Source organism: Panthera pardus, unplaced genomic scaffold (genome assembly GCF_024362965.1).
Source record: "Panthera pardus isolate Hobbes unplaced genomic scaffold, ASM2436296v1 HiC_scaffold_2, whole genome shotgun sequence".
In the NCBI taxonomy this organism is placed as follows: Eukaryota; Metazoa; Chordata; class Mammalia; order Carnivora; family Felidae; genus Panthera; species Panthera pardus.
In genome coordinates, this window is record NW_026526765.1 from 110,280,189 (window position 1) to 110,307,178 (window position 26,990).

A 26,990-nucleotide genomic window follows, 5' to 3' on the forward strand; every position below is an offset into this window, starting at 1 on the left:
TTGAATTATTTTACACGTATTCACCACCATCACTACTTTAGATTAGTTCTTCCTTATCCAGAAATCACATGTTCATCAAATGCAGGAAGAAAAAGTGTGACCTCTTGGCATTTAGCGCAAGTGGAATTATTTTCTAATTCATGCGGATTTCAGCAAAGATACACTGTCTCATGGTTGCCATCTTTCTCAGGAGACTGCTAAAGACCAATTTTATTTCACTAAAAAAGGTCTCAACAGATTTGCCCTTGAAGAACGCCAAGGGTTTTTTTAGTATCCTATAAATAGAGCAGCTTCAATCTGGCAGGGGGATGGAGAATGATTATTTCCATATTTCTCCCTTTTTTTTCTTTAGTTTTTCAGTGAATATAATGATTTTGAGAACACACAGATTTCTTGAGAGGTTATGCTTCTCTGAAAATTTACAGTAGTTCTCATACATTCAGTATTTAAGTTCTAATTTTTTGTCTCGTTCTAATGGCTTTCACTTTTATTTGTTTTATATTTTTAAAAATATTAATATTTTCATTGCTTTTCAAAATAAAGGTGTACCTTGCTACCCAAAATCTCATGATTTGAACTTGGGAGCCAAATAGATTTGGGTATATTTTTTGAAATGGACCCATCTGGAAGCACAAGTTTCTTGCTATCCAAGTCTTGCTATTCACTATACCAAATGCAAGAGCTCAAGAGATTCAGATAATCAATATCCTAACTCAAGAGCCAAATCAATTTAGATAATGACTAATACCTGTATACTGCTAGAAGTATAAAATGTTTTTAAATGAACTGCTTCTGAATTCCACTTCCACTTTTATCCATGGAATGACTCTTTTTTTTTTTTTAATGTTTATTTTTGAGACAGAGAGAGACAGAGCATGAACAGGGGAGGGTCGGAGAGAGAGGGAAACACAGAATCCAAAGCAGGCTCCAGGCTCTGAGCTGTCATCACAGAACCCGATGCGGGGCTCGAACTCACGGACCGTGAGATCATGACCTGAGCCGAAGTCGGCTGACCTGAGCCGAAGCTCAACCGACTGAGCCACCCAGGCTCCCCGGAATGACTCTTTTTTATTAGGAATACTTACATTGAAAAGCCGAGTAATATGAGAATAAAGGATATGAGTAATATGTAATAATAAAGTAATATGAAAATGAAGAATGATAAAGGGCTGGAAGTGGTTAGGGAGAGAGGAGAGAGGATTTAGGGATGTATAATGAGAAGACCTAGATTTAAGTTCTACTTCAATGGACAGGCTAGGTGGTCTTGAACAAATGATTGTCTGTGTTAAATAGATGTTTCTTTTTTAGCAAAACAGAGGTGAGAATGGTACCTATGAGCTACCAGACAATATACATGAAAGTGCTCTGTTACTTAGGAAGTATCTCAGCATAAATGGTGGTGGTGTTACAGATGACGGAAAGACTACTTTCCTCTGAAAATACTTTTAATGTAGCATATGCTTTTTTCAAATATCTCTTCCTATTTTTTTAACTCAGGGACTAGAGGGTTAAAATGTTTTGTGTTAGATTTACAACTTTGTGAGAACACTATCAGGTGTAACAGGAGAGGTTTTTGCTTCTGCTTAGTGTGATATTGATCTCAGAGAGCCATTAGAAATCACTCCTGGCCATCTCAGTCCAGTTTTACTTTGCTTGCCCTGGGAAGGTCTGAACCCATGATCAAGGGCCAAGAATTTCAAATGTATTCTTGGCATTGGCCCTATTCCTGAGTAGCATTCGGGAAACCTACTGTTATTCTTTGGTTTTCTGATTGCTAGGGAAGTGGTGATACTGCATAGTTATTTCATGTGGAAAATTCCACAGCTACAGATTTAAATATGACTTAATTAACACTAAGCTCTAAGAGGATTTATGGTGATTCTTAGATATGAAATGTCAAATTTTGAAATAATGTTCTAGTAGCGTTTTGGACTGTAGAAAAACGGAAACTTTTTAATGTTTTAGAAGTAACTTTCCTTGTGTTTTGTTAGTAACAATGGCTTTTCAAACCTAGTTATGATCTTTTTACAAGAAGACGGAGTATGAACAAGGTTGCTGCCATTCGGAACCTTTAGTATTTCACTACGTGCTGGAGGCACATGTTTGCTTTTCCTTCCAACTTCTTCATCTTGTTGGTGCTTTGAATTTTAAAGGGTGTACTTGAGCTAGTACATGCTACTTAAGAAGAGAATACTCTCTTACAAGTAGTTGATGGAAAAGCTCATTAAAATTCTATGTATGTGGCACTTCTACTTTCCCTGTACTCTCTCTCTCTGGAACACTCTTTGAAAAAATATTGTTAGCCTAGCAATAAGTCAGAACTGCGATAACCACTGGGGTATGGATTTCAGACAACCTGCCTTCCTATCCTCTTATTTCATCTTGGCTCTCTTTACTTATGACACTTAAATCCAGCCCTGATGCCAAATAGAAGGTACATGAAACACTCTTCCCCTCAGCCTCTTGTCTGTGGGGAAAACAGAGTTCACTTCACCCCTGAACCTTTTATAATTTGTGGGATCACAGAGTGAGTCTTTATCATAGACTTTAAATTTAGTCTGATCACAGCCTTTAAATGTCATCAAGCAGTCCCCTCTACAACTCCCTAAACAAGTCACCATCTGTACGTGATTTATAGACATCTTGTCGTGGGGAGCCCCTACCTCACAGGGACGTGGGCTTCCTATCTAGAAAGGTATAACCATCGTTGAGAAAGAAGGCAGGAAAAATGAACAGTTGTCAGTGTTAACAATAACCAGAGTCATGAACATCATGTTAAAGACTTTGACTTTTATTTGCTCAGTAGGGAGAGCTGATTGAAGCAGAGGAATAATCTGAACAGAGCTGTACTTTTAGAAAGTGAACTTGGCAGTTGTATGGAAGACAAGATGTAGCAAATTGGATCCAGGGCAGGGAAACCACATAAAAGACCACTACAGAGCACGTAGTAAGGGATGCTGAGGCCCTAGGTGTAGGTGAAAGAAGCACTAAACCTTTGGTTCTTTTTTGTGTGTTTGTTTATTTTTGAGGGAGAGACAGACACAGAGTGTGAGCAGAGGAGGGGCAGAGAGAGAAGGAGACACAGAATCAGAAGCAGACTCCAGGCTCTGAGCTGTCAGCACAGAGCCTGATGTGGGGCTCAAACTCACAAGCTATGAGATCATGACCTCAGCCGAAGTTGGATGCCCAACTGACTGAGCCACCCAGGTGCTCCTGAACCCTTGGTTCTTAACTCTGACAGTTCATAATGGTCACCTCAGCAGCTTATGGATGCCTGGGACCCATGCCCTAGGATTCTGATGCAGTTCGGTCAGGGCCATTTTTTTGACGATTTGATTTTTAAATCCTGCAGAGGTGATTCTGCTATGCTGACAGAATTGATATGTGTTGTAATAATAGCAATGCATAATTACTGAGCCCTTATGTTGTGCCAGGCTCTCTACACATAGGCTCTTTACATACTCACTAAATCCCCTATGAGTTACATGTTGCTTTATGCCCAATTCACATATGAGGGAAGTAAGCGCGGAAAAGTGATATCAGTGGCCCAGGATCACACGAGTCAGTGGGAGAGCCCAGGGTCAGAACCCAGGCCCGCTGACTCCAAAGCTCACTAAAAATAGGATTTTAAAGCCCCCAAACTTGGTATATTGTCTTATGAACATAGCATGAAATTAGCTAGTTTTTGTTAAAAGATACAATGGTATTTTTAAATTTACAAAATGTGAAAGTTACACATAGGATTTTGATAGAAGGTATATGATTAAAATGTTAAATTACAGGAAAAAATTATCCATTTTAAAGTGTTTTTTTTTTCCTGCTTCCTGAGCCAGCCCAGCATGCTTTTCCTGCCTTGTTTTCTTTCTACTGCTACCAAAGGAAAACAGAAAGATGATGTCATTTGATATTTTTCCCCCTGATGTGTCAATAAAAGAATAAAATAAAATATATCTTTAGTTCAGGAATTCCTTTACCGACACACAAAAAACCCTAGTTTTCAGTCATGCCTACGATGTCTTTTAAGAACAGAAACATTTTAAATGGCTTAAAGAAAAAGGCAAAAAGTGAAAATCATCCATACTGTTACCATCCAAAGGCGATAATATTAATATCCTACCAGTGGTCTTCTTTGGTACTAGTTTTCAGTCTTTATTTCATTGGAGATAAAAACTAGACATATTCCTGTGGCTTACAATGCTCCTCTAAGCTTCGGATTATCCACCGACAGGAAAAATTCAACAAAGTTTGAGCAGTTCTGATTCTGTCCGTTAAGTCCCCATTTGTGTGACAACTTTTATTTATGGAGACTTCCCTGGTGAGTTACAGGCCTGTGGCTAGCATTCCTCATGGCCGTTTACAGATGTTTGGGGAACTTGTTGAAGAGAAGGATGGTCACTAACAGAAGCAACAACATGCTAACACACTAACACAGCACATCAGTGATTTTAATTTTAATTTTAAGAACTTTAAGATTTAATTTAAGATTTTAATTTTAAGAACTTTGTGTTTTTATGAATGTCTTTCAGCAAACTTTTGTTGAATTTCTATCTTGTGTAGGATACTTGACTGAAATTGTTCCTGCTGAGAGCATCAGTGACTTCCTTTTATTAAATCCAGTATCACTTTTCAGTCTACATTTTACTTTGTCTCTCTGCTTCATTTTATCCTTTGACTCCTTTCAAAGATTAACTCTTCACTTGGCCTCCAGATAGCCTACTTCTCTGGTTCTCCTTCTGCCTCTCTGGCCACTCCTCATTCTTTTTTATAGTTTTCTCATGTACCATTCCTCTGTGAAGATTGAGTCCTGAAGATTCTGACTTGAATCACTCAGGCTTCTTACTCTATGCTCTTTCCTCAGCCACTTGCATGGCTCTATTGTTCATCTTTTATGTGATAATGACCCCCAATAGTACATCCTTAGCCCAGATCTCTCTCCTAATTCCAGATCCAAATATCCAGGTGCCTTTGGAGGTCTCCATAGAAATGTTCTAGGGGTGCCTGGGTGGCTCAGTTGGTTAAGTGCCTGACTCTTGGTTTTGGCTCAGGTCATGATCTCACAGTTCATGAGTCCAAGCCCCATGTCAGGCTCTGTGCTGAAAGCTCAGAGCCTGGAGCCTGCTTCGGATTCTGTGTCTCCCCTTCTCTCTCTCTCTGCCCTTCCCCACCTCAAAAATAAATTAACATTAAAAAAATTTTTTTTAATAAATAAAAAAATATTTTCAGGGGTGCCTGTGTGGCTCAGTTGGTTAAGTGTCCAACTCTTGATTTCATCTTAAGTCATGATCTCATGGTTGGTGAGATCTAGCCCTACATCTGGCTGTGTGTGGACAGTGTGGTGCCTGCTTGGGATTCTCTCTTTCCCTCTGTATTTCTGCCCCATCCCTCCCTCCCTCTCTCTCTCTCTCAAAATAAATAAATAAACTTTAGAAAATATTAAAAAAATAAAAATATTTTTAGACATCAAAATATAGCCGTAATACTATAATTACATTGAAATAAAACATCATCATCATCAAGAATTCAACCAGTATTTATATTTTCCCAATTATCTCATAAGAGTATCCTTTTTAAATGTTTATTTATTTTTGAGAAAGAGAGACAGAGTATGAGCAGGGGAGGGGCAGAAAGACACACACACACACACACAGATTCTGAAGCAGGCTCCAGGCTCTGAGCTGTCAGCACAGAGCCCGATGTGGGGCTCGAACTCACAAGCCGTGTTAGATCATGACCTGAGCTGAAGTCAGACGGTCAACAGACTGAGCCACCCAGGTGCCCCTTTTAAGGTATTTTTAACTGCTAGTTTGGTCACTTTTTATACTTGATGCATTAAAATAATTACTCAAATTATTTATCCTGTAATAATAGCTCATATTATAAATAATAATAAGTTTGACTTTAATGTTTTTTTTCCTTTTCTACTTGAACAACATTTTAAATATATTAAGAATGCTTAGATTATATCAATTTTTCTATCAGTCTATATATATTGATCCTTTTTTTGTGGTCAATTGGTGTTAAGAAACTTGTGGGACAAGTCTGACATTTTTTCATTTTAAGATTTGTTGCTTCTTTCTTCATGCTTATAGAAATTTTGTTTATCCTTGCAATACAAGAACTGTACATACATCTGTATTTGTTTATTCATTAGTATTTACTTCCTGATACATGGTAAGTATTTTGACATAAAGATTAGTTTTGATTTTCATTTTTTCAGAAAAATATTTTATGATCTATTTGAATATTTTTCTGTTTTTCTCCTGTTCAGGAATACCTGTTATTTTTGCAAGTCCACTGTTGATTTGGCATATATATTTTTTTCTCAAATGCTTTTAAAAAATTTCATTATTGAAGTATAATTGACATACACTGTTATATTAGTTTTAGATATACAGGATATTAATTCAGCAGTTCTTTACATTACTCTACACTCACCATGATAAGAGTGGGTACCATCTGTCACCATTACAACATTATTAACTATATTCCCTGTGCTGAACTTTTCATCTTCAAAGCACATTTTATCTTGAGTTGCAGTGTTTTAAAAAAAATGTTTATTTATTTTGAGAGAGAGAGCACATGAGTGGGAGAAGGGCAAAGAGAGAGGGAGAGAGAGAATCCCAGGCAGGCTCCATGCTGTCAGCATAGAGCCCAGTGTGGGGCTCGATCTTAGAAACTGTGAGATTATGACCTGAGCCAAAGTCAGGATTCTGATGCATAACTGATTGAGACACCCAGGTGCCCCTCAAGTTGCAATTTTTAACTGATCTAATTCTCCTGGTCTAGAATGAGCAGTGACCAGGTGAATTTCTCTTTACATGGTTATGAGGCCAATATAGTTCCCTCCCCCCCCCCCCCCCCCCCGCAAATGTCAGGTTAGCAAGCCTATTTTGGACACCTAGTCCCACACTTTAAGTAGTTAACGCTAAGGTCCCTTTCAGTTCTCTGATTCTGTGATACAGAATATATGGAAATGTCCCAGTTTCCTTGGGGAAAGAAGAAAGTCAAGAAACAGCAAACAGAAACATATTTTTATATATAAAAGAATATCTGGGTGGAGAAACTCTAAAATGTTGCTAGTGGTTATAGATGGATGGTGGAACTTTGCTGCATGTCCTCTGTTCCCCAGATCTACTCTGTATCCTGTGCTGGACCGTGAGGAACACAGTAGACTATATCCACAGGCTTACTCTCCTACCATCTGGTTCTGGTTGGTTTCAACCAATGGAGAACCCCAGGAAACTAGAAAGAGAGAGAGAGGAGAGTGGTATTGAGATGTTAATTCCCCAGTCACTTCCATTGTTGCCTTATGCTGGCCCATTCCCTCCACTGAAGGTCACAGCTCCTCTCCTGGAGGGCTTGTCCATTTGACTCCTGGGTTCTGGTAACCACTACCTGCCTCCCTTTGTCCTTTGAGGCCTGTGGTGGTAACAGCCCTACTCTTTTTACTCTTCAGTAGGAGCCCTACTCCTAGCCCTTACTCTTAGGCTTCCATAGACAGTAGTGATCATTGACCAAATAGTCTACTGTCAACATTAGGATCTAGGTGCTTGTTTAAGAAATGCTGGTTGCTGTCAGTTATTTCTTGGCTCAATGAATGTGCACTTGCATTTTGTTTTTAGATCCAAGAGTTGAAGACTGGCTCCTCATGTCCTCACCTCTGCCACAAACCATCATCCTGGGATTCTATGTCTATTTTGTCACTTCTCTAGGACCAAAGCTCATGGAGAATCGAAAACCCTTTGAACTCAAGAAAGCGATGATAACGTACAATTTTTCCATAGTGCTGTTTTCTATGTATATGTGTTATGAGGCAAGTGTCTTCAGTATTCCTAATGGGAGAATTTTGCCTGAGTCTTCCTGTTTTTCTGTCATTATATGTCTTGTTATAATTATAGTGATGACTCTTTGAGATTTAAGGAATTTTAGAATTTAGCTCACTAGAGCAGGTATTTGCCAAAAAAAATTGTTATGTATAGACTGGGTATAGAGGATCTCAATATACTCTACCTCACAAGTAGTGAGAAAAATTAACATTAAGTTTGGGGACTTGCACATACTTAGCCTTAATAGATGATTGAATGAATCCATACGTGTTAGTTTTCAGGAAACTCATACATGGAGAAATTAAGTAACTTACTCAAAGTAGCATAGCTACTGTAGTATTAGTGGAGGACCAATATTTGAATCCAGGTCTGTCTGACATCAGGAGCTCATCCTGACTCTGTAATGAGTTACCATCACCATGGTAGGAAGCTCTGACGAGCTGTAAGATCGTAGACTGTTTAGGTTCGATTTAGATGGGCCTTGTAGGGACAGGGAATTTAGACTCCTACAAAGCAGTACCTGAGGGAGTCTGTCCCTTAATTGTTACTTTGTTAATAAGAGAGATGAGGATCTTCCAGGACCCAAGAGTAGACTCATGGTTTCTCTCTCACCCACTCTGCTATTAACAACCTCCTCACTTACCTGCTTTTCTGTGATTCCTTGCTTCTTTTCTAATACTGGCTGTCTCCCTCATCCTCTACTCCTTAGTTACTTCTTTGCAGCATAGCCTGTGCTTCCACAGAACTGGAACTCTCTAGGGCCAACCATGACCCCTCTGGCCCCTCTTGACACCATGACCTCTGCACATGCATCCCTCCCACCTGATTCCTGCTGCTAATCCACCTGATTGAGTCACCTTAAATCTGCTGGAGCCTCATTACCAGCCTCCCTGCAGTCTGGACTTACCTTGCTACCTTCTATTTCTTCTACTTTATTACCAAAATTAACTACAAGCTACCTTACTGTCCCTTCCGGATCGTGAATAACTGAAAGGGAAAGAGTAATAGAGGTGGTCTAACCAGGTTATGAGAGATAGGAAATAACCTGTAGAGCCTATAAGAGAGTGACCTAGTAGCCAGGAGACCAGGGACCAGTTAGTACCAGTTATGCTACTAACCAGCTGCCTCATTTTGAGCAAGTTACTTAACCTCTCCGGGCCTTACTTCTCCTGTTTTACAGAGTCAGGATTAAACCAGATTGTCTCTCAGGTCCCTTTATGCTCTGTGTCTGATTGTGCCATTCAATGTGATATCCCCAAATACATTTCTCAGGAAGTAATTAAATTATAGCCAGTAGGTTTGGTTTCCTGTTTTAGCAATTGCAATGTAAAAGAAGTTTTGAAAATATCTGAATTTGGCAGTTTCTATCTCCCATTAATCACTCATACTAGAGTTACTTATGTGCCAATTTTGGGTTTATTACCTGCCAAATGAACATTATCACTCATTCTTCTTAATTGCCTGAAATATAGACATATATGTCAGAAGTTTTGTAGACTGTTAAAATGTTCTTAATCTTAATATCAGGAAGGCGTTAGGCTTCACTCTGTCTTTAAACAAAGACTTTTGACAGCTGGTCAGGATGTCATCTCCAGAGCACTGAACACATGGTTTACTGGGTGTAGCACAATTGCATTAGGTCTACAGAGGAAACACCTCCACTAGGGATGTTAGGGAAAATATGAACAAGGTGAAAGGGAAGTACACCAGACTAAAGGATCTCATGTGCCTTATCGTGTAGTGATGGTTTTGAATGTGCTAATTACTTGGCACCAGTCAGACATTAATAGAGAGACACTGGTGAAGACCACCCAGGAGCCCATGTCACAGGGTTTCTCTTGTCCAGCTCAGTGTTTATTTGGGGTAGGGTATGGTGGAGAGCCAGCATCCCCATTTAGTAAGTGGACTTTCAGTTTTACTTGCATCAGTTAGAAGATAGTCTGAATGGAAGAGAATATGACACTCACTGACATCAGGATTTTGTACAACAGAATTAGCTGTTTTTGCACCACATTCCATTGTTCCCTTGAGGAAAAACTTATTGACTTGTTTTTGTAAGTTATTTTTCTCACTCTTAAAATATGTCTTATACTTTTGTGAATCTTAAGATAATCTTTTTTTTAAGATTTCATAATTGACCAAGTTAAGAGTGAGATTAAATATCTTATGAATTAAGCTCAGAGTTGATATCAGAAAAGGATGGTATGATTTTGAACACCACAATCTAAACAGTTGTTTTAGCTCCTTTGTTTCTTTTTGTTTTTCACCATTAAAATATCATTCTGCTAATGCCTCATAAACTTTTGCCTTTAAAAATTAATTTATGATAAAGTTTTCATTTTAGCTTTAATAGTAACTAAAAGTAGAAATTTAAAATGTGCATTAATGGCAGAAAATGATGTAACCATTATACTGAAAAAGAAGGCATTTATTATACTGAAGAAGAAGATGCTGGCACTTGAGAGAATAGGATGTCAGAGATGAGCTGATCATATTGTGAGGATACTAAGTTAAGCCAACCATTTATATGTGCATTAATTTAAAATTAGAACCCTTGGATGAGCACTGGGTGTTGTATGGAAACCAATTTGACAATAAATTTCATATATTAAAAAAAACATACTAGAAAAAAAATAAAATAAAATTAGAGCCCTTAGCTTTTCATTTTCAGATACTGTTTCATTTTTTAAAATTTTATTAAAGTTTTTATTTGAATCAGATAGTGTTTTAAAAGAACTTCCCACCATCATACTAAAAGAATGTCCATATAAATCTTTGAATTGAGGTTCAGATAACAACAATAGGCTTTTTCTTCCCACCACTAGTCTATGATTCCTTAGTGGGTGTGCTGGAATTAAGGCATGCCAAATTGCACTCTTACTGATAACATTTTCCTCTCTTACTTGTTATGTGAATCCAAAGATGAACTGATCTCTGAGTCTTGTGTTTCATCAATCTTGATTTTAAGACCCACAGACTACCCCTTCACATTATACCCACTAGTGAAGGACAGGAAAATGCAGTTATGGCAACCCTCTTATGAGTACCGTGAGGAATCTTGGTTTGCCTATGTATTTTATTGACTAATTGAGAAGACTGGAAATCACCAGAAAGGACTGTTTTCAGACCCACTTATTCCCTTCAGAGTACACAAATACGCTAATGGGCATATATAGATGTACACACATGTACATATACTGACATATACCTACCAGTATTTGCTGTTGAGGCAAAACACTCCCAATGTTTTATTCTCCACCATATCAGAATAATCATCCTAAGAAATGGACACTTGAATATGAACACAGTTGATAGAAATAATAGATGACTGTACAATTTTGAAAATTCTTGTTGCTTTGACTATCAATTGAGTTGCTAGTTCTAACTGTTCTAGCCTGGCTTTCCCACTGACCTGAATGCTGGCTCAGCTGAGAATGTGGTGAGGAGGCACAATCAAAACTACCTTTATTATAGCTGTTGAGCAAATGCTTCCTTCTTTAATATGCATGTGCTCTCTTACAGTTTGTGATGTCTGGCTGGGGTACAGGTTATTCATTTCGATGTGAAATTGTTGACTACTCACAGTCACCTTTAGCGCTGAGGGTAAGTTTCTCTTTGGAATATCTTGTAACTCAAATTAAATGTTAAAACTTCTGAGATTCTATTTTTTAACACTTAATGTGAACTCAGAAGAAGTAAATGACTCATCTATCAGATTATATGTATTGAGAGAAAACTAAAAGTTATCAGAAAGAATCAAATGAAATCAGGTGTGTAGTTTTCTGTTAAATGAAAATTGGTACTTTTGTTTTTTAACTTCCTGGACTTAAAAACAAATTCATATCTGGTTCCTCAAAAAAAGTAAAAATATAATTCCCATATGATCTGGCAATTCCATTTCTGGGTGTATACCTAAAAGAATTGAACACAGGGACTCAGGTATCTGTACTCCCCTGTTCATAGCAGCATTATTAACATGTCCACGGACAGATGAATGGACAAAGAAAACATGGCATATACATACAATGGGATATTATTCAGCCTTAGCAAAGATGGAAATTCTGACACATGCTATAACATGGATGAGCCTTGAGGGCATTATGCTAAGTGAAATAATCAAGGCACGAAAGGATAAATACCATATGATTCTATTACATGTGGTGCCTAGAGTAGTCCAATTCAGAGACAGAAAGTAAAATGGTAGTTTTCTGGACCCATGGGTGGGAGGGGAGATCTTACTTAACAGGTACAGAGTCTCAGTTTTGCAAGATGAAAAGAATTCTCTGGATGGATGGTGGTATTGGTTGAGCAACAAAGTGAATGTACTAACTGCCACCAAGCTGAACACTTAAAAATGGTTAAAATGGTAAATTTGGTTATGTGTATTTTGCCAAATTAAAAAAATAAAATTTTCCTCTGTATAAAAATAAGATAAATTTGTATCTTTGTGTGTTTCTGCAGATGGTACGCACCTGTTGGCTTTATTACTTCTCCAAATTTATTGAGCTATTAGATACTGTGAGTATGTGGTCACCACATTTGGTAAATGTTTGATGTCTCAATGGAAGCAATAAACTGCTAGAGTTCAGTTGTTGTCTGATAACTTTGGTTATCTCTGTACTTCAGGCAGAACTCCTATTATCTCTTACCTTTTATTATCAGTAATTTTAGAGAATAGATAGGATAAGCTTTTTTTTTTTTTCTGGTCTTTTGCAAATTCCAAAAGGTTTTTTTATGTATCTACTGCCTGATTAGGATAAGCACGTAACTGTCATATACATTGCAAAACTGTGTATCTTTATGGAGATGGATGACAGGTGTTTTGGGAAGCAAGCTCAGGAATCAAAGAGCAGAAAACATTTTACCTTGGGTTCTGCCAGTGTAAAGCAAAGCACTCTGTCATCCATATTCCTTTAAGAGGATAAATGCTTCATAATTCTTAAACATAAATTAGGATATCATCCCTGGGGTAACAGTAATTTTGGTAATATCAAAACTATCTCCAGCTGCCATTCTGAAGTTCATGCTTACTAGGTGTTCTCTCTTCCCACATAAGATCCTTTGAAGATCCTTTGAATTTGGATGACTGGGCTCTGGGAGAAGCAAGTGCCATGGAGTAGGGTACATGATGAGAGGAGAATGCTGTGTACTTCTGTTTTCAGAGTAGCTTAGGAAAGCTGGATATTTATCATATCTTTGGGATATGTGGGTCTTAGTTATCTGGAACCAGTTCTGTCTGTCTAAGACAGACAAGTGTGTTCTATCTTCAGAGTACATACAAATATGTTTCTTGTAGCAAATCTCAACATGCTTCACCTTCTCACCTGAACAATCACATAATGTTGGAATTGGAAAGGACTTTAGTGAGCATAGCATACAGTAGTTCTCAAACTTGGGCATGCATTAGAATTGCCTAGAGGGCTTGTTAAAAACACAGATGCCTGCACCCCACCCCTAGAGTTTCTCATTTGCTAGGTCCTATGTTGGCCTCAAGAATTGCATTTGTTTTAAGTACTCAGGTGACGTTATTGCACCCCACCCCTAGAGTTTCTGATTTGCTAGGTCCTATGTTGGCCTCAAGAATTGCATTTCTTTTAAGTACTCAGGTGATGTTATTGCTGTTGGCCTAGGGTCCACACTTTGAGACCTCTACTGTAGTTCAGTGGTTCTCAGCCTTCATGAGGCTGAGGCAAGAGGATTAACTGCATTAGAAAACAACAACAACAACAACAACAACAACAAAAACCTGGGTCCCACCTCCAGAGATTTGGTGCCAGATGGTCTATAGTTAGAAACCAGGCATGGCTGTTTTTGAAAAGCTTCTTGGACATTGGCATATACAGCCAGGGTTGAGAACCACTAATCTGGTTCAGAGCCCTCAATCTGAAAGTAAATTGAAGCCAGGAAGGTAAGTAATTTACCCGGAGGAATGCTGCTACTGTCTGGGGTCAGGGTCCCAGATAGCTGGTTTGGGGCTTTTCCGTTGCACCATGCTGCCTTCTTCCATGTGCATAATAAGCAAATGCTTCTCGGCCTCATTTTTTTCTGCTTTGCATGTTCTCAGTTCCACGTTCCACAAAAAAACTGTTGGTGCCTCTGTGTTCTTCCCTGAACCACATTTTTCAAATACTACTATGGATACTTTTTTTTGCGCTGCTCTGTTTAGCCTGTATTTAGAAGTCTGACTCAATACTGGTATTCTGAATTTTCAGTATTTTTTGAACATTTAATTCTGCTCTTGAATTTAAATTTCCCCCTGCTTTTGCCTGCCTTTTCTCCTCTTTGTTTGTAGAGTTTCTGCAAACCGCGGGTGCATTCAATCTGGATGGTGCCTTTGCTGCTCTTCTCATTTTTCCTAGGCTACTTTTTTTTTCCTCCATCCTGTTTCTATAAAACCCCTCAAGTTTTTCCCTTTTCATCTTTATCTACTAATAATGTGCTAACTTTTGATTTGTTGCAAGTCCTCTTTCAGTTTGCTTAATCCCTTATCTAAATTAGTAGGATGTGTCTTAAGAATTGAGACTCTCTGCTTTCCCATGTACTTCAAAATCCACGTGGATGTTTTCCTGCCAATAATAATTCTTTCAATATTCTTTGGCCATGTTCTTCACTTTCCATTTTTTATTTTAAAATCTGCATTCAATTTCTTTAACACCTTTTTATTGATTCTCCCATGACTAGGCATCACACCAAAGTTCCTTCATACTAATGAGCTTTTGAGCTACCCCTTGGAGAATCAGCTGCTTCTGTGAGCATTCTCTAAGGCAGCCCTTTCAGTGCAAGTGATGATGGGAAATAGTTTGTATTTTGCCAATATTTTTGTAACAGTAGATATATCATTGCATGATTTTGTATGAACTTGATTTTTTTAAAATTATTTCAGATCTTTTTTGTTCTGCGTAAGAAAAATAGCCAAGTGACTTTCCTGCATGTCTTCCATCATACCATCATGCCATGGACCTGGTGGTTTGGAGTCAAATTTGCTGCAGGTAGCCAAGGGAGATTCGGGATCATGTGTAATGAGCGATTACATTTTTGTATATTGTAAACACAAATTCTGTCCTGAAATGTGATTTAGAAGAAACTCAAAACATCAAAGAATTAATTTGGTCAAACTTCTGACTTTCATTATTACCTGAAACATAAACTTTTAACCTAGATCCCTCCTCCACCCTCCCCTCTTTAGATACACATGACTTTTAGGTATAGTCTTCTACTCATATCCTTTAGTTGTTTTGTTTGGATTTTACTCTTTCCCCAGATAGTTCTTTTAAATGTCATTAACTAAATAAAAACAAAAAAAAAAAATGGTACAAGCTTTAATTTCATAGATATATAGATAAATACTCCTAATTGTTTCCAGGAAGTTAGAATGTTGATCTCAAGTTCTAGTCTTTTTTGCATTCACATTTCATCCTCTACCAATTCTGTAAAGATGTGTCAAATTGTGGTTGTCTAAACTTTGTTAAACATCCCACCATATTAAAGGATATTATTTTGATATTTTTTCAAGTTATAAGTACTTTAAAACAAAAGCTTGGCAAACAGATTCTTGTTCGTTTGGTTTTCATTTTATGCTTCTGAACATCTAGAATCGGAAAAAACAGATTAAGTAATTTTACCTTCTCATAAAGTATTAAATAAATGATACCCCCAAGGATATACACGTATTAGCAAAAATTGGTTGGGAGATTTATTTACGTGAGTTTATTAAATTTAAGAACTCTTCGAGTTAGATAATACTTTAAAATTTCTGCAAATAGCTCACCTCTATTATGCATTCTGACTTTGTATGACTAAAAAGAGAAACCACGTTTGAGGAACTCTTCTTTGAGTTTTAGAGTCTGTAGGCATAGGGAAAAATCTGCATATCTTGTAACAGGAGAGGGTATGAATAAGCTAGTGGCATGAAAGAGATACCAGAACCTAAAGAAGCCAGAGGGCTGTCTCTACCATGGCCTTTGGGCATCAGATTTTCCAATATGTGAAGTATTTCTTTGCCCCAAACTGGCATTTATGTGTCACAGATTTTTAAAAAGTGAAAGTCACTGTTTTTCCTTATAATGTATGTAAAAATGTAACTCATTATAATAAGATAGTCTCTTCTGTGTCCATTTCATAAATCAAGGATAGGTATATTACTTAGTCTCCATTATTATCCTTAACTTCATATGTTTTTGTTTTCTCTCACATGCATATCAGTTCTTTGAATAGGATTTTCATTGACATTTCATTTGTGTTGGCCCAAAATTAAAAAATACCATCCATTAATAAAATGGTTATGAATTCTTGTGTATATATAATTGTGAAATTCAGATGGTATCAAGGGACATTTAGCTCATCTTCTCTTTTCAGCAGTTTGACTCCAAAATTATCAGAAATAGGTATTTATTTTAAAGTATGCTAGCAAAAGTTCTTTCACACCCTTATAATTTATTTATGCAGATTTCTTCTCTGAGACTAGAGTGTTACATCACAACACTGAAAAATAAATATAAATTTAAAAAAGATTGGGAGGAAGTACCTCAAAATACAGTGATTTAGAAATAGTGCACAAAAAGTGGTTTCCCTCTCCACCTTTATCCTTCTCTGTTTTTTCTAAATTGAATATCTGTTGGTTCTATAATGGAGAAAATGGACTTTATTTGAAGAACAGAGTTGAGCAGTTTTTTTCCTAGATTATCTAGAGTGATTTTTTTTTGAATTTTTAAAAAAATTTATTTAAATCCAAGTTAGTTAACATATAGTGTAATACTGATTTCAGGAGTAGAATTCAGTGATTCATCACCTACATAGAACACCCAGCGCTCATCCCAACAAGTGTCCTCCTTAATGTCCATCACCCATTTATCCTATCTCCCCACTCAGCACCTGTCCAGCAATCCTCAGTTTGTTCTCTGTATTTAAGAGTCTCTTATGGTTTGCCTCCCTCTCTCTTTTTATTTTTCCTTCCCTTCTCTTATGTTCATCTGTTTTGTTTCTTAAATTCCACATATGAGTGAAATCATATGATATTTATCTCTCTCTGACTAACTTATGTCGCTTTAGGATAATACATTCTAGTTCCATCTATGTTGTTAAAAGTGGCAAGATTTCATTCTTTTTGATTGCCAAGTAATATTTTGGTGTGTGATATATATATATATATATATATATATATATATATATATATATATATACACACACATACACATATATACATACACACACACACACACACACACAAATACACACACCACATCTTTACCCATTCATTAGTTGGTGGATATTTGGGCTCTTTCCATAATTGCGCTGTTGTTGATAGTGCTGCTATAAACATTGGGGTGCATGTGCCCCTTCGAATTAGCATTTTTTTATCCTTTGGATAAATACCTCTAGTAGTACAATTGCTGGGTTATAGGGTAGTTTTATTTTTAATTTTTTGAGCAACCTCCATACTGTTTTTCAGAGTGGCTGCACCAGTTTGCATTCCCACCAGCAGTGTAAGTGTTCCCCTTTCTCCACATCCTTGCCAACATCTGTTGTTTCCTGAGTTGTTAATTTTAGCCATGCTGACAGGTGTCAGGTGGTATCTCATTGTGGTTTTGATTTGTATTTCCCTGATGATGAGTGACGTTGAACATCTTTGCACATGTCTGTTAGCCATCTGGATATCTTCTTTCAAAAAGTGTGTGTTCGTGTCTTTTGCACATTTCTTCGCTGGATTATTTGAGTTTGATAAATTCTTTATAGATTTTGGATACTAACCCTTTATCTGATATGTCATTTGCAAATATCTTCTCCCATTCTGTCTGTTGCCTTTTACTTTTGTTGATTGTTTCCTTCGCTGTACAGAAGCTTTTTATCTTGATGAGGTCTCAATAGTTCATTTTTGCTTTTGTTTCCCTTGCCTCTGGAGACATGTCTAGTAAGAAGTTGCTGCAGCCAAGGTCAAAGAGGTTGTTTTCTCCTCTGGGATTTTGATGGTTTTGTGTCTTACATTTAGGTCTTTTATCCATTTTGAGTTTATTTTTGTGTATGGTGTAAGAAAAGGGTTTCAGATTCATTCTTCTGCATGTCGCCGTCCAGTTTTCCCACTACCGTTTGCTGAAGAGACTGTCTTTTTTCCATTGGATATTCTTACCTGCTTTGTCAAAGATTAGTCAGCCATACATTTGTAGGTCCATTTCTAGCTTCTCTGTTCTGTTCCTTTGATCTGTGTTTCTGTTTTTGTGCCATTACCATACTGTCTTGATGATTATAGCTTTGTAATATAGCTTGAAGTCCAGAATTACGATGCCTCCAGCTTTGATTTTCTTTTTTTTAATATTACTTTGGCTATTTGGGACCTTTTCTTGTTCCATCCAAATTTTGGAATTGTTTGTTCTAGCACTGTGAAGAATGTTGGGTTTTTTTTGATAGGGATGGCATTGACTATGTAGATTGCTTTGAGTAGTATCAACATTTTAACAATATTTGTTCTTCCAATCCATGAGCGTGGAATGTTTTTACAGTTCTTTGTGTCTTCTACAATTTCTTTCATAAGCTTTCTGTAGTTTTCAACGTATAGATCTTTTACCTCTTTAGCTAAGTTTATTTCTAGTTATTTTATGGTTTTGGTGCTATTGTAATTGAGATCGATTCCTTGATTTCTCCTTCTCCTACATTATTTGTGTATAGAAATGTCATAGATTTCTGTACATTGGTTTTATATCCTGCTACTTTGCTGAATTCATATATTAGTTCTAGCAGTTTTTTGGGTGAGCCCTTTTCTAAAGTGTATCTTTGAAGGGGAGCCTGGGTGGCTGTCGGTTAAGCGTCCGACTTCAGCTCAAGTCATGATCTCACATTTCATGAGTTCAAGCCCTGCATCGGGCTCTCTGCTGACAGCTCAGAGCCTAGAGCCTGCTTCGGATTCTGTGTCTCTCCCTCTCTCTGCCCCTCCCCTGCTTGTGCTCTCTCTCTGTCCCTCAAAAAAATGAATCAATGTTAAAAAAAAAAATAAATAACAAATCACAGATTTTTAAAAAAAGTGTATCTTTGAGTCCATTGATAGGCTTCCATTTCTAAACAAGTATTGCTTTTGATAATGAAATTTTAAAAAAGAAATTCCTGTTTTTCAATGTTACCCTATTTATGGACATTGAACACTTTGTAGTGGGTTCGTTGTCCACACCTTAATCCCCCTTCTGCTTTACAAAATGCAAATACTTTCTTCTCTCTTATACATTCCCTAAGTTGGCATTTCCATTCAGTCTTGCATGTGGAATCTAGTAAACACTTGTACACCTGTATCTACTTAGTGACAAGTACAGTGATAAGAGCTGAGATACTTCCAGAAATGTGGTTTGGCATTGACTTTCATTCCTAGAATGAAACTGTTCAGTTTAAACTGTTCTTTCAAAAACTTGAGCACAGCTGATCTCTATCTAGTATTTAATTTCCTGTTTGCCTGTTGTACACTTCTCTGGCATAACAGCAATCCAACTTTTCTTTGGAATATGATAAAACGTTTCTCTGGCAGGTTTTTATATTCATTATGCACATATTCCCTTCCAGAGATATGGAGAGCTGTGATAATTACCCAGGTGATTCCTTTATTTTTCTAATCCAAAGGAATAAAATGTGATGGCACTAACTGTAATTCATTCTGAGATGTTAGCTTTTCAAAACTATTGTAAAGAAGAAAGCAAGCTTAGAAAATACTTTATTAGGAAAGCCTTCCAAGAAAATAAGTTAATTTTGATGGCTGATTTTGATGAGTAACCCTTACTAAACACTGTTAATTATGTTAGTGCTTTATTAAATTCCTGTCCATGGGATCCTCATTTTAGGACATTTAAATGGTGAAAGATTCTGAGTGGAAAATAGTCTTCTAACAAAAAATGGGAGAGGTGTCTTAATGAGAAAGGCTCTGATGTAGATTGTTAATCAAAGGTGAAATAGGTTTCCTGTCTGTTTGTATAATCAGGAGACACAAATGGAATTGAGAAGTATTTGGCATATGCCTGTTAAGCAGCTTGACTCCTAACCTATCAGAAATAGACAACTATTATATTTTTAAATCACCTCAGAAAAGGTGTTTTCACACCACTATAGTTTATTTATTCAAGTTTATTTTGGGAAAAAAGACCAACCTAAATGTAAATAATAAAAGGTGGGAGGTTGTTGATAAGCTGCATTAATTCAGTTTCTTCTGACTTGAAATTTATGATAATTAAAGAATTGGCTGAAATTTTATTTACTTTAGTAAGGGAAAGTTTATGAAGCATAGTATAGCAGAAATGAGGCATGGGGGAAGTATTTAAATTACTCAAAAATATTTATTTTATTTAAAAAAGGTTAAAGGAATACTTTAGCAGTGGTAGTATCCAGAAGTATCTAAAATTTCTCTGATTATGAGTGATTATTAAGTCATTAGTTTCTACTATGCAACAATTTTTGTTTTGCTTTAAAATTTCTGGAATACATAATGCTTATGAATTTGGTCCTTTTTCTAATGTAATTGTTCCACATTTGTGAGGTTTTGTTTTATTTCTGGAATTAAATAATACTGGAATAGGGGCACATAAATGGCTCAGTTGATTAAGTGTCTGACTCTTGGTTTTGGCTCAGGTCGTCATCTCACAGTTTGTTGGTTCAAGCCCCATGTGAGGCTCTGCACTATCAGTGCAGAACCTGCTTGGGATTCTCTATCTCTCTCTCTCTCTTTCTTTCCGCCCCTCCCCCATTCATGCTGTCTCTGTTTCTCTCGAAAACAAACTAAAAAAAAAAAAAAAAGAGTAATGGAATAAAGAAAGTGGAATATTTTCGAGAAAAATTTAAATCTCAGATCAGCATCACTAAGCTGAATCAGGCTATACATAAAGAATGCAGCTTCTTCTAGATGGTCCGTCTTAGGAAAGATGCCAGGGAAGAGTTTTTTTTTTCATTTTTTGCCCCTACTATCAGCTCATCACCTTGTTACCCCTTCCACTACTACAGGTCCAGCTAAAGACAATTGAAATGATCTTTGCTTCTGTTCTCCAAGGATTTTTTGCTTCAACTCTAACTTGAATAGGACCAGTAGGAGATATAGTGGTTAGAAGAAGAAAACCAAGATAAGAAGGCACAATTGATAATAATCAAATGGAAGCGGTAATCAAAGATGACTTAACAATTAATAAATGTTTATTTTGGAAAAACAATTATTTTTAAATAACTAAGGCAAACCTAGCTTAGCCTACTGATGAAAGCCAGTGGTTTTACTGCCAAAGTTTTGTAGCACGGGAGAATGGATTGTGATGAATTCATACAGTGTAATACTATAATACTGCACAGAAGTAAGAAAGCAAACTACTAATATACATAGCAACATGGATAAATTCTTAAAAACATTATGTTGATTGAAAGAGAGTAGGCTTGGGGCACCTGGGTGGCTCAGTCGGTTAAACGTCCGACTTCGGCTCAGGTCATGATCTCATGGCTTGTGAGTTCGAGCCCCGTGTCGGGCTCTGTGCTGACAGCTCGGAACCTGGAGTCTGCTTAGGATTCCATGTCTCCCTCTCTCTCTGCCCCTAACCCACTCGCATTCTGTCTCTGTCTCTCTCAAAAATAAATAAACATTAAAAAAAAGAAAGTAGTCTCAAAATCTGTTGTATAATTCTATTTATATGAAGTTTAATAAAAGGCAGAACTATAGTTTTAGCATAAAGGTTACTTTGGGAGGGGTATATTCTTGGAAGGGGGACATAGGAATATATGTGATGTTGGAAATAGTCTATCTAGACTTTGGTGATGATTATGTGGGGTGTATACCTATGTAAAAAAATCATCAAATTATACACTTAAGATTAATGTATTTGTGTACATATGTCAACCCTCACTAAAAAAATGAATTTGATTACTATTATTTAGCATATGCCATGTTAAAAAAGTAACACAGCTTAATTTGTTAAAGTATATCCAAATTATAAGACCATCTTAAGGTTAAGATATAACAATAGACATGCTAATTTATTTTTAAAGTTTTGCATCTTGTATTTTACTGAATGAATGTATTATCCAGTTCCCTCTAATTTAGTAGCTGTTTAACAAGATTTATATTTTGGATGCATTTCTTTCTACTAAAATTAAAGAAATATTTATTCTAAAAATCTCAATTTAGACAAAATGAGTCTCGTTTTAAGGAACAGTGCCCCCATTTTATAATAATTTTATTTTCCAGGTGGTTTGGGAACTTTCCATGCCTTTCTAAATACAGCTGTACATGTAGTTATGTATTCATACTATGGGCTATCTGCATTGGGACCAGCCTTCCAGAAGTATTTGTGGTGGAAAAAATATTTGACATCATTACAGCTTGTGAGTAATTAATTTTCTTTAAAATCAGATACAAAACTAAATTGCAGTCATTCCTCTTCCCTATGAATCAGGATAGTAACTAAATAAAGAAGTTACAAAACAATAGGGATATAGTGTGTCTGGCTCCTATGTTGCATCCTGTCCTTATCCTTTTCCTGTAGTTTAAACTTTTGTCAAGAACTGTGTTGAAAATGAAGTGTATTTGGTAGCCGAGAAGCTCAGTTGAACCATAATGTGTATCTTTATGCCATCTTTATACTATTTCTGCTTTTATATTAAATAAATATAGTTATGATCAAGATGATCTCAAAGTTATTTGAACCACAGTAGGCATAATATTAAATTAGAAGTTAGAAATTCCATATTCTAGATCTAAATGACTTTGAGGGAGGGAATGTAACTGTGAGAGCATTAAAGATGTAGAGTGATGGTATAATAAATATACTGACAAAGTTGACAACAGTCTAAATAACCAAGTATAAGGAAATAGTGAAATAAATTTTTTTAATTCTTACTTTGGGATATTATGAAATCAAGAAAATTATTCACAATTGTTTTCTTTTTAAGAATTTTTTTCTGACTGTAAAGTAATATATGCTCATTGCAGAGAAATTAAAACATCTAAATAGCTTGTCTTTTCTCTACTTATATATGTACACTTGTGTGATTGGCACTATACTGCGTATACAACTTTATATTGGGCTTTTTGCACTTAACATTACTCTTAAATGTTGTAAAAAATGTTTAATAATGGGGCAAACTATTCATATAGAAAAAAGAATAGACATTTGTTTATTACTATTTCAAACATGTTGGTTATACACAAACACACCTACATCGAATGTTGAGGGTGTCACTTAAGCTTCCTAAGGTTTCATCTTCTTGTCTGAAAAATGAGAGGGATAGCTACTGCACAGGAATGTCATGAAAGTTCATTCAGATAAGGCAAGGAAAGTTGATGATGATAATAAAAGAAACTGTGTGAAAATCTTAACGATGGTTACAACTGGATAGTTTATAGGTAATTGTTATTTATTTGTATGGATAAATGTTTACTTTTCTAAAATTCCCTCAGAACTCATGTTGCCTTTTAATCTGGAGAAGAAAGCTATCCAAAAAATCTGAACATTAGCCTGGAAGTGTTCCTCTTTAGACTGTGTATAATGTTCTGGGACAAAGAGCCCTTGGGCGTCACTAGAACGGTGATCAGTAATGTTTCACTCCTTACAGATTTTCTCCTGCCATTGGCAGGATATATTTTTATCTATGACTGTGGATGACAGGTGGCAGATATAAGGACTCAGAGATGCTTTGGCTCCTACAAAATTGCTGGGGCTGTAATTAGAATGTTTGTAGTTCCCCAAAATTGAAATACCTTGTCTAACAGCAAGACAGAATATTTGAATTGAAATTATTTTAGAAATAGTAAGACCATAAGATAGTGGTTCCTTGTGCATTTCCTCAGTCGAGGACTCAAGTCAGAGACGTGCCAAGAAAACCTGCTCTGATGGTCCTTCCTCTGGGTACAAAAGGCCTCTTGCACCTCACAGCTCCAGGGCATTTACATGGGGCCCCGCTCGAGTTATAGAGTTTGGCAGGACTGCATAGTGGTTCCCAATTCCAGTCTGGATTCTGACACTGTCCTACCCACTCTCACATCCATGGAGGGCAGATAGATTTAAAGATAAAATTCCCTACCCAGCAGTCCGCTAGATGTGGTTGGAGAGTGTTTAAACATAAGCAGCCAAAGAATGCATTAGATAATTGCTCCATTGTGACTTCATATCTGAATAATATTTTTCATTCTTTCATCTCTTAGGCCCAGTTCATTATTGTCACTATCCACATAGGCCAGTTCTTTTTCATGGAGGATTGCAAGTACCAGTTTCCAGTCTTTCTGTACATCATTATGAGTTATGGGTGCATCTTTCTGCTGCTCTTTCTCCATTTTTGGTACCGTGCTTACACCAAAGGTCAGAGGCTGCCCAAAACTGTGAAAAATGGAGTCTGCAAAAACAAAGACCACTGAAATGCAAACACAACATGAATCTATGAATGAGACTGGTATCTTACTTTCCTTGACAATCAAGAGCTATTTCCATGTGAAGTGCATTTTGTATATTTTTCAAAACCAAGAGCTTGTATTTTTATGATAAGTTATTGGGGTTTCTGATATTTGAGAGCCCAAAGCTCCCAGATAACAGACCTCTGATAATTAGAGCCTAAAGCAGGCGGTTTTTCAGCAGCTTTTAAATCTAATCTAAAGGTTTTATTTAATACATTTTGTTATAGTGAAAGGAGGATATGAAACAGTATAGTACTTTTCAAAGAAGTCCAGTATAGATGAGAAATATCGTTAGATATTTTGAGCATGGACAGAGTTCTATGCCATACAATAGATTCCTTCTGCCAGGTCTGAAAACCTCTAACTGTGGGCGCTGGCTTTGTTGCTTGTTGATTATATTCAGAAGAGTATATATACCCTGGAGTTAAACTCCCATTGTAAAGAGCTAACACTGGTGAACGTGAAGTGAATTTTTGATAAGTCGTTATTTCATACCACTAACAATTTTTAATGGATCTCTTTTGAAGCTGCCACCAGTTTTGCTGATAGGACTTCCCACAGCACTTTTGTTGTATCAACTGTTCGAAAGCAACAGTAATTTTGGTTAGTACATTGATGCACTTGACACTAAGTTTACGTTAATATTTTGAAAACAAGGTGATTTGTTCTGTGGCTTGATGAGCACTGTGCTATTACTGTTTTGCAGTTAACTTTATGTATTTCTGGAAAGAGGTGAAATACTTCTGGAAAAGTATTCTGTAGTTCAATGGGAAAAATCGGTTTTCTGTTGTATTGTAATGTCACTTTCTCATGTTGTCCTGGTTTAAAGGATCATCCTGGTTAAATGTGTATTGGCTAGATGTGTGAACGTTCACATCATTGGCACGCTGCAGGTACCCTTAATCATAAGTGATTTTAGACCACCTGTTATTCCCAGTTTCCAGAGATGGGTTGCAGTCATGAGTAAAGAAGCCCAAGGCAAATGGTGGCACAGAAGTTCTCCAGGGAATTTTTGGTTCTGGAGGCTTTCTTAATAAAGAGAGAAAGAGAACTTGTTTAATAGTTGTTATAGATACAGTGCATGGGAAAGTGTTTCCCAGAAGTATGAATTCTTCAATAGCCTGGATTTCTTTTTTTTCAAACCTATAAACTCTATAATGAAGACCTGAAATTCATTTTGCCTACTTTTGTTTCTTCACGGATATTACTTCCTAAAATTCTCTTGTTCTCACTTTTTCTTGGTGGCAAACCCAAACTACTGGTCGATAGAGTTTTGCCCCAGAAACAATGATATTTGCACATTTCTGAATTTCTCCCTATTTTTTTCTTTTTTGTTATATTTATAGTTGAATTTGAAGGGCTGCCCATGCCTGTATGACTTTAAACAATTAGTACTTATGGGATGGGCCTCAGTTGTGTAACACAGTGCTAGCATTGTATAGCAAACCTGAGTTTTTCCTCACTGTAAGCTCCTGTAGTTCAGTTTGTCCCCCCAGGCCACTAATCTATACCATGGCCTCTTCTCTTAAACTTGCCAGGTTTACACTTGCCTTTAAATGACCTTTACTGATTTCACTTGCGTATAATTTGAGAAGATGAGAGCTGATAAATGGGGGAAATAACTTGTTTTTCTTAAATAAGGAACAAAGGACAGAAAGCAGAGCTAAAGGAGCAGCTATAATTTATTTTTCTGAGGGCCTCAGGATTCCTTCAGTGTTTTCCTGTTTGGACTTTTCATATCCAACCTGTGCTAAAAAGAGACCATGTAGTAGGTACTGTTACACATGCACACAATTCCCAAGGACCCAAGTAGGGAAAAGACCAAAAGGAAGCGAAACAGGAGAGTTTGGTTTTCATAATACTTTCCATCCTGCATTGTACAACCTCTTCTAACCTGCCTATAGTCTTTAAAATGTTTGACTTGCCAGAGAACTAGCAGCAACATGTGATGGAACTGGGTTCTAAATTATGAGAATAGAAGTGGAGATCTGGGATGTTACATAAAGAGAAATCACAGCTAGCAGAAGTATCCTCCATGGAAACATCAGTAGATCAAAATGAGTATCACTGGATATAGGATTTGCATGGACAATGTTTTATTAAAGCGCTCTGTAGGTCACATAGAGTTTTTTTGGGGGTTTCATCCACTTTTCAAGACTTCATTGCCTTTGGGTTTACTTACCTAACAAATAAAGAGGCCAGTTACAAAATCTGGCTTATGACGTGAAGCTCTATGAATCCTTGAAAACCTATGTCTGTATTATAAATCAATACAAATACATAATTTTAAATATCTATTTACAGCCTAAATGGAGTTGAATTCTTAATTAAGTGGACTACATTGTACTTAAATTATAAAATTATGAGTTTAAATTTTCTCAGTTACCTCTCATTTCTGTTAAATTGTTAAAGACTATGGAAAATTCTGTGGATATTGTCAAAGCTTGTGCATGTGTGTGTGTCTTTTATTTTGGAATTTAAACGCATATATTTGCATGGGAAGATGGTTTTATTCCTGAATATTCATTTAACCAAAGCATTTTACACATTGGTTGCCCACTTGCTATATTCAGAGCCTCTGCTAGATATGAGAGTGATACAAAGATGCCTCTGACATAGTTGGAGCCTCCTGAAACTTATAGACTGATGGAGGAAATTATGTAACCAGGCAGCTAGGTGCCATATGAATGAAAGTTGCTCACTTAGAAAGCAGGGGAGGCTACATGAAGGAATTAGAACTTGGGTTGTGTGTTTAAGGTGTACAGATTGCAAAATGG

At 36.7% G+C, this 26,990-nt stretch overlaps 1 protein-coding gene and 1 long non-coding RNA gene across 5 annotated transcripts in view; both read left to right on the forward strand.

The window, feature by feature from the left end:
- ELOVL7 (ELOVL fatty acid elongase 7) overlaps window positions 1–26,639 on the forward strand; it is a 73,659-nt gene extending 47,020 nt beyond the window's left edge. For 3 of the 4 annotated variants that reach the window (XM_019414308.2, XM_019414307.2, XM_019414309.2), the window contains 6 exons: window positions 7,623–7,813; window positions 11,349–11,429; window positions 12,288–12,344; window positions 14,710–14,815; window positions 22,012–22,148; window positions 23,968–26,639. In XM_019414308.2, coding sequence (XP_019269853.1) covers window positions 7,623–7,813; window positions 11,349–11,429; window positions 12,288–12,344; window positions 14,710–14,815; window positions 22,012–22,148; window positions 23,968–24,177 — 782 coding nt within the window. In that variant the 3' untranslated portion in view covers window positions 24,178–26,639. The remainder of the gene's footprint in view (window positions 1–7,622; window positions 7,814–11,348; window positions 11,430–12,287; window positions 12,345–14,709; window positions 14,816–22,011; window positions 22,149–23,967) is intronic. The other variant, XM_053907340.1, reaches the window with a different exon arrangement.
- Window positions 12,351–13,572, forward strand: LOC109246366 (uncharacterized). The gene is made up of 2 exons (XR_002071319.1): window positions 12,351–13,301; window positions 13,389–13,572. It is a non-coding gene; the product is annotated as an uncharacterized LOC109246366 (long non-coding RNA).
- Window positions 26,640–26,990: the final 351 nt, after the last annotated feature.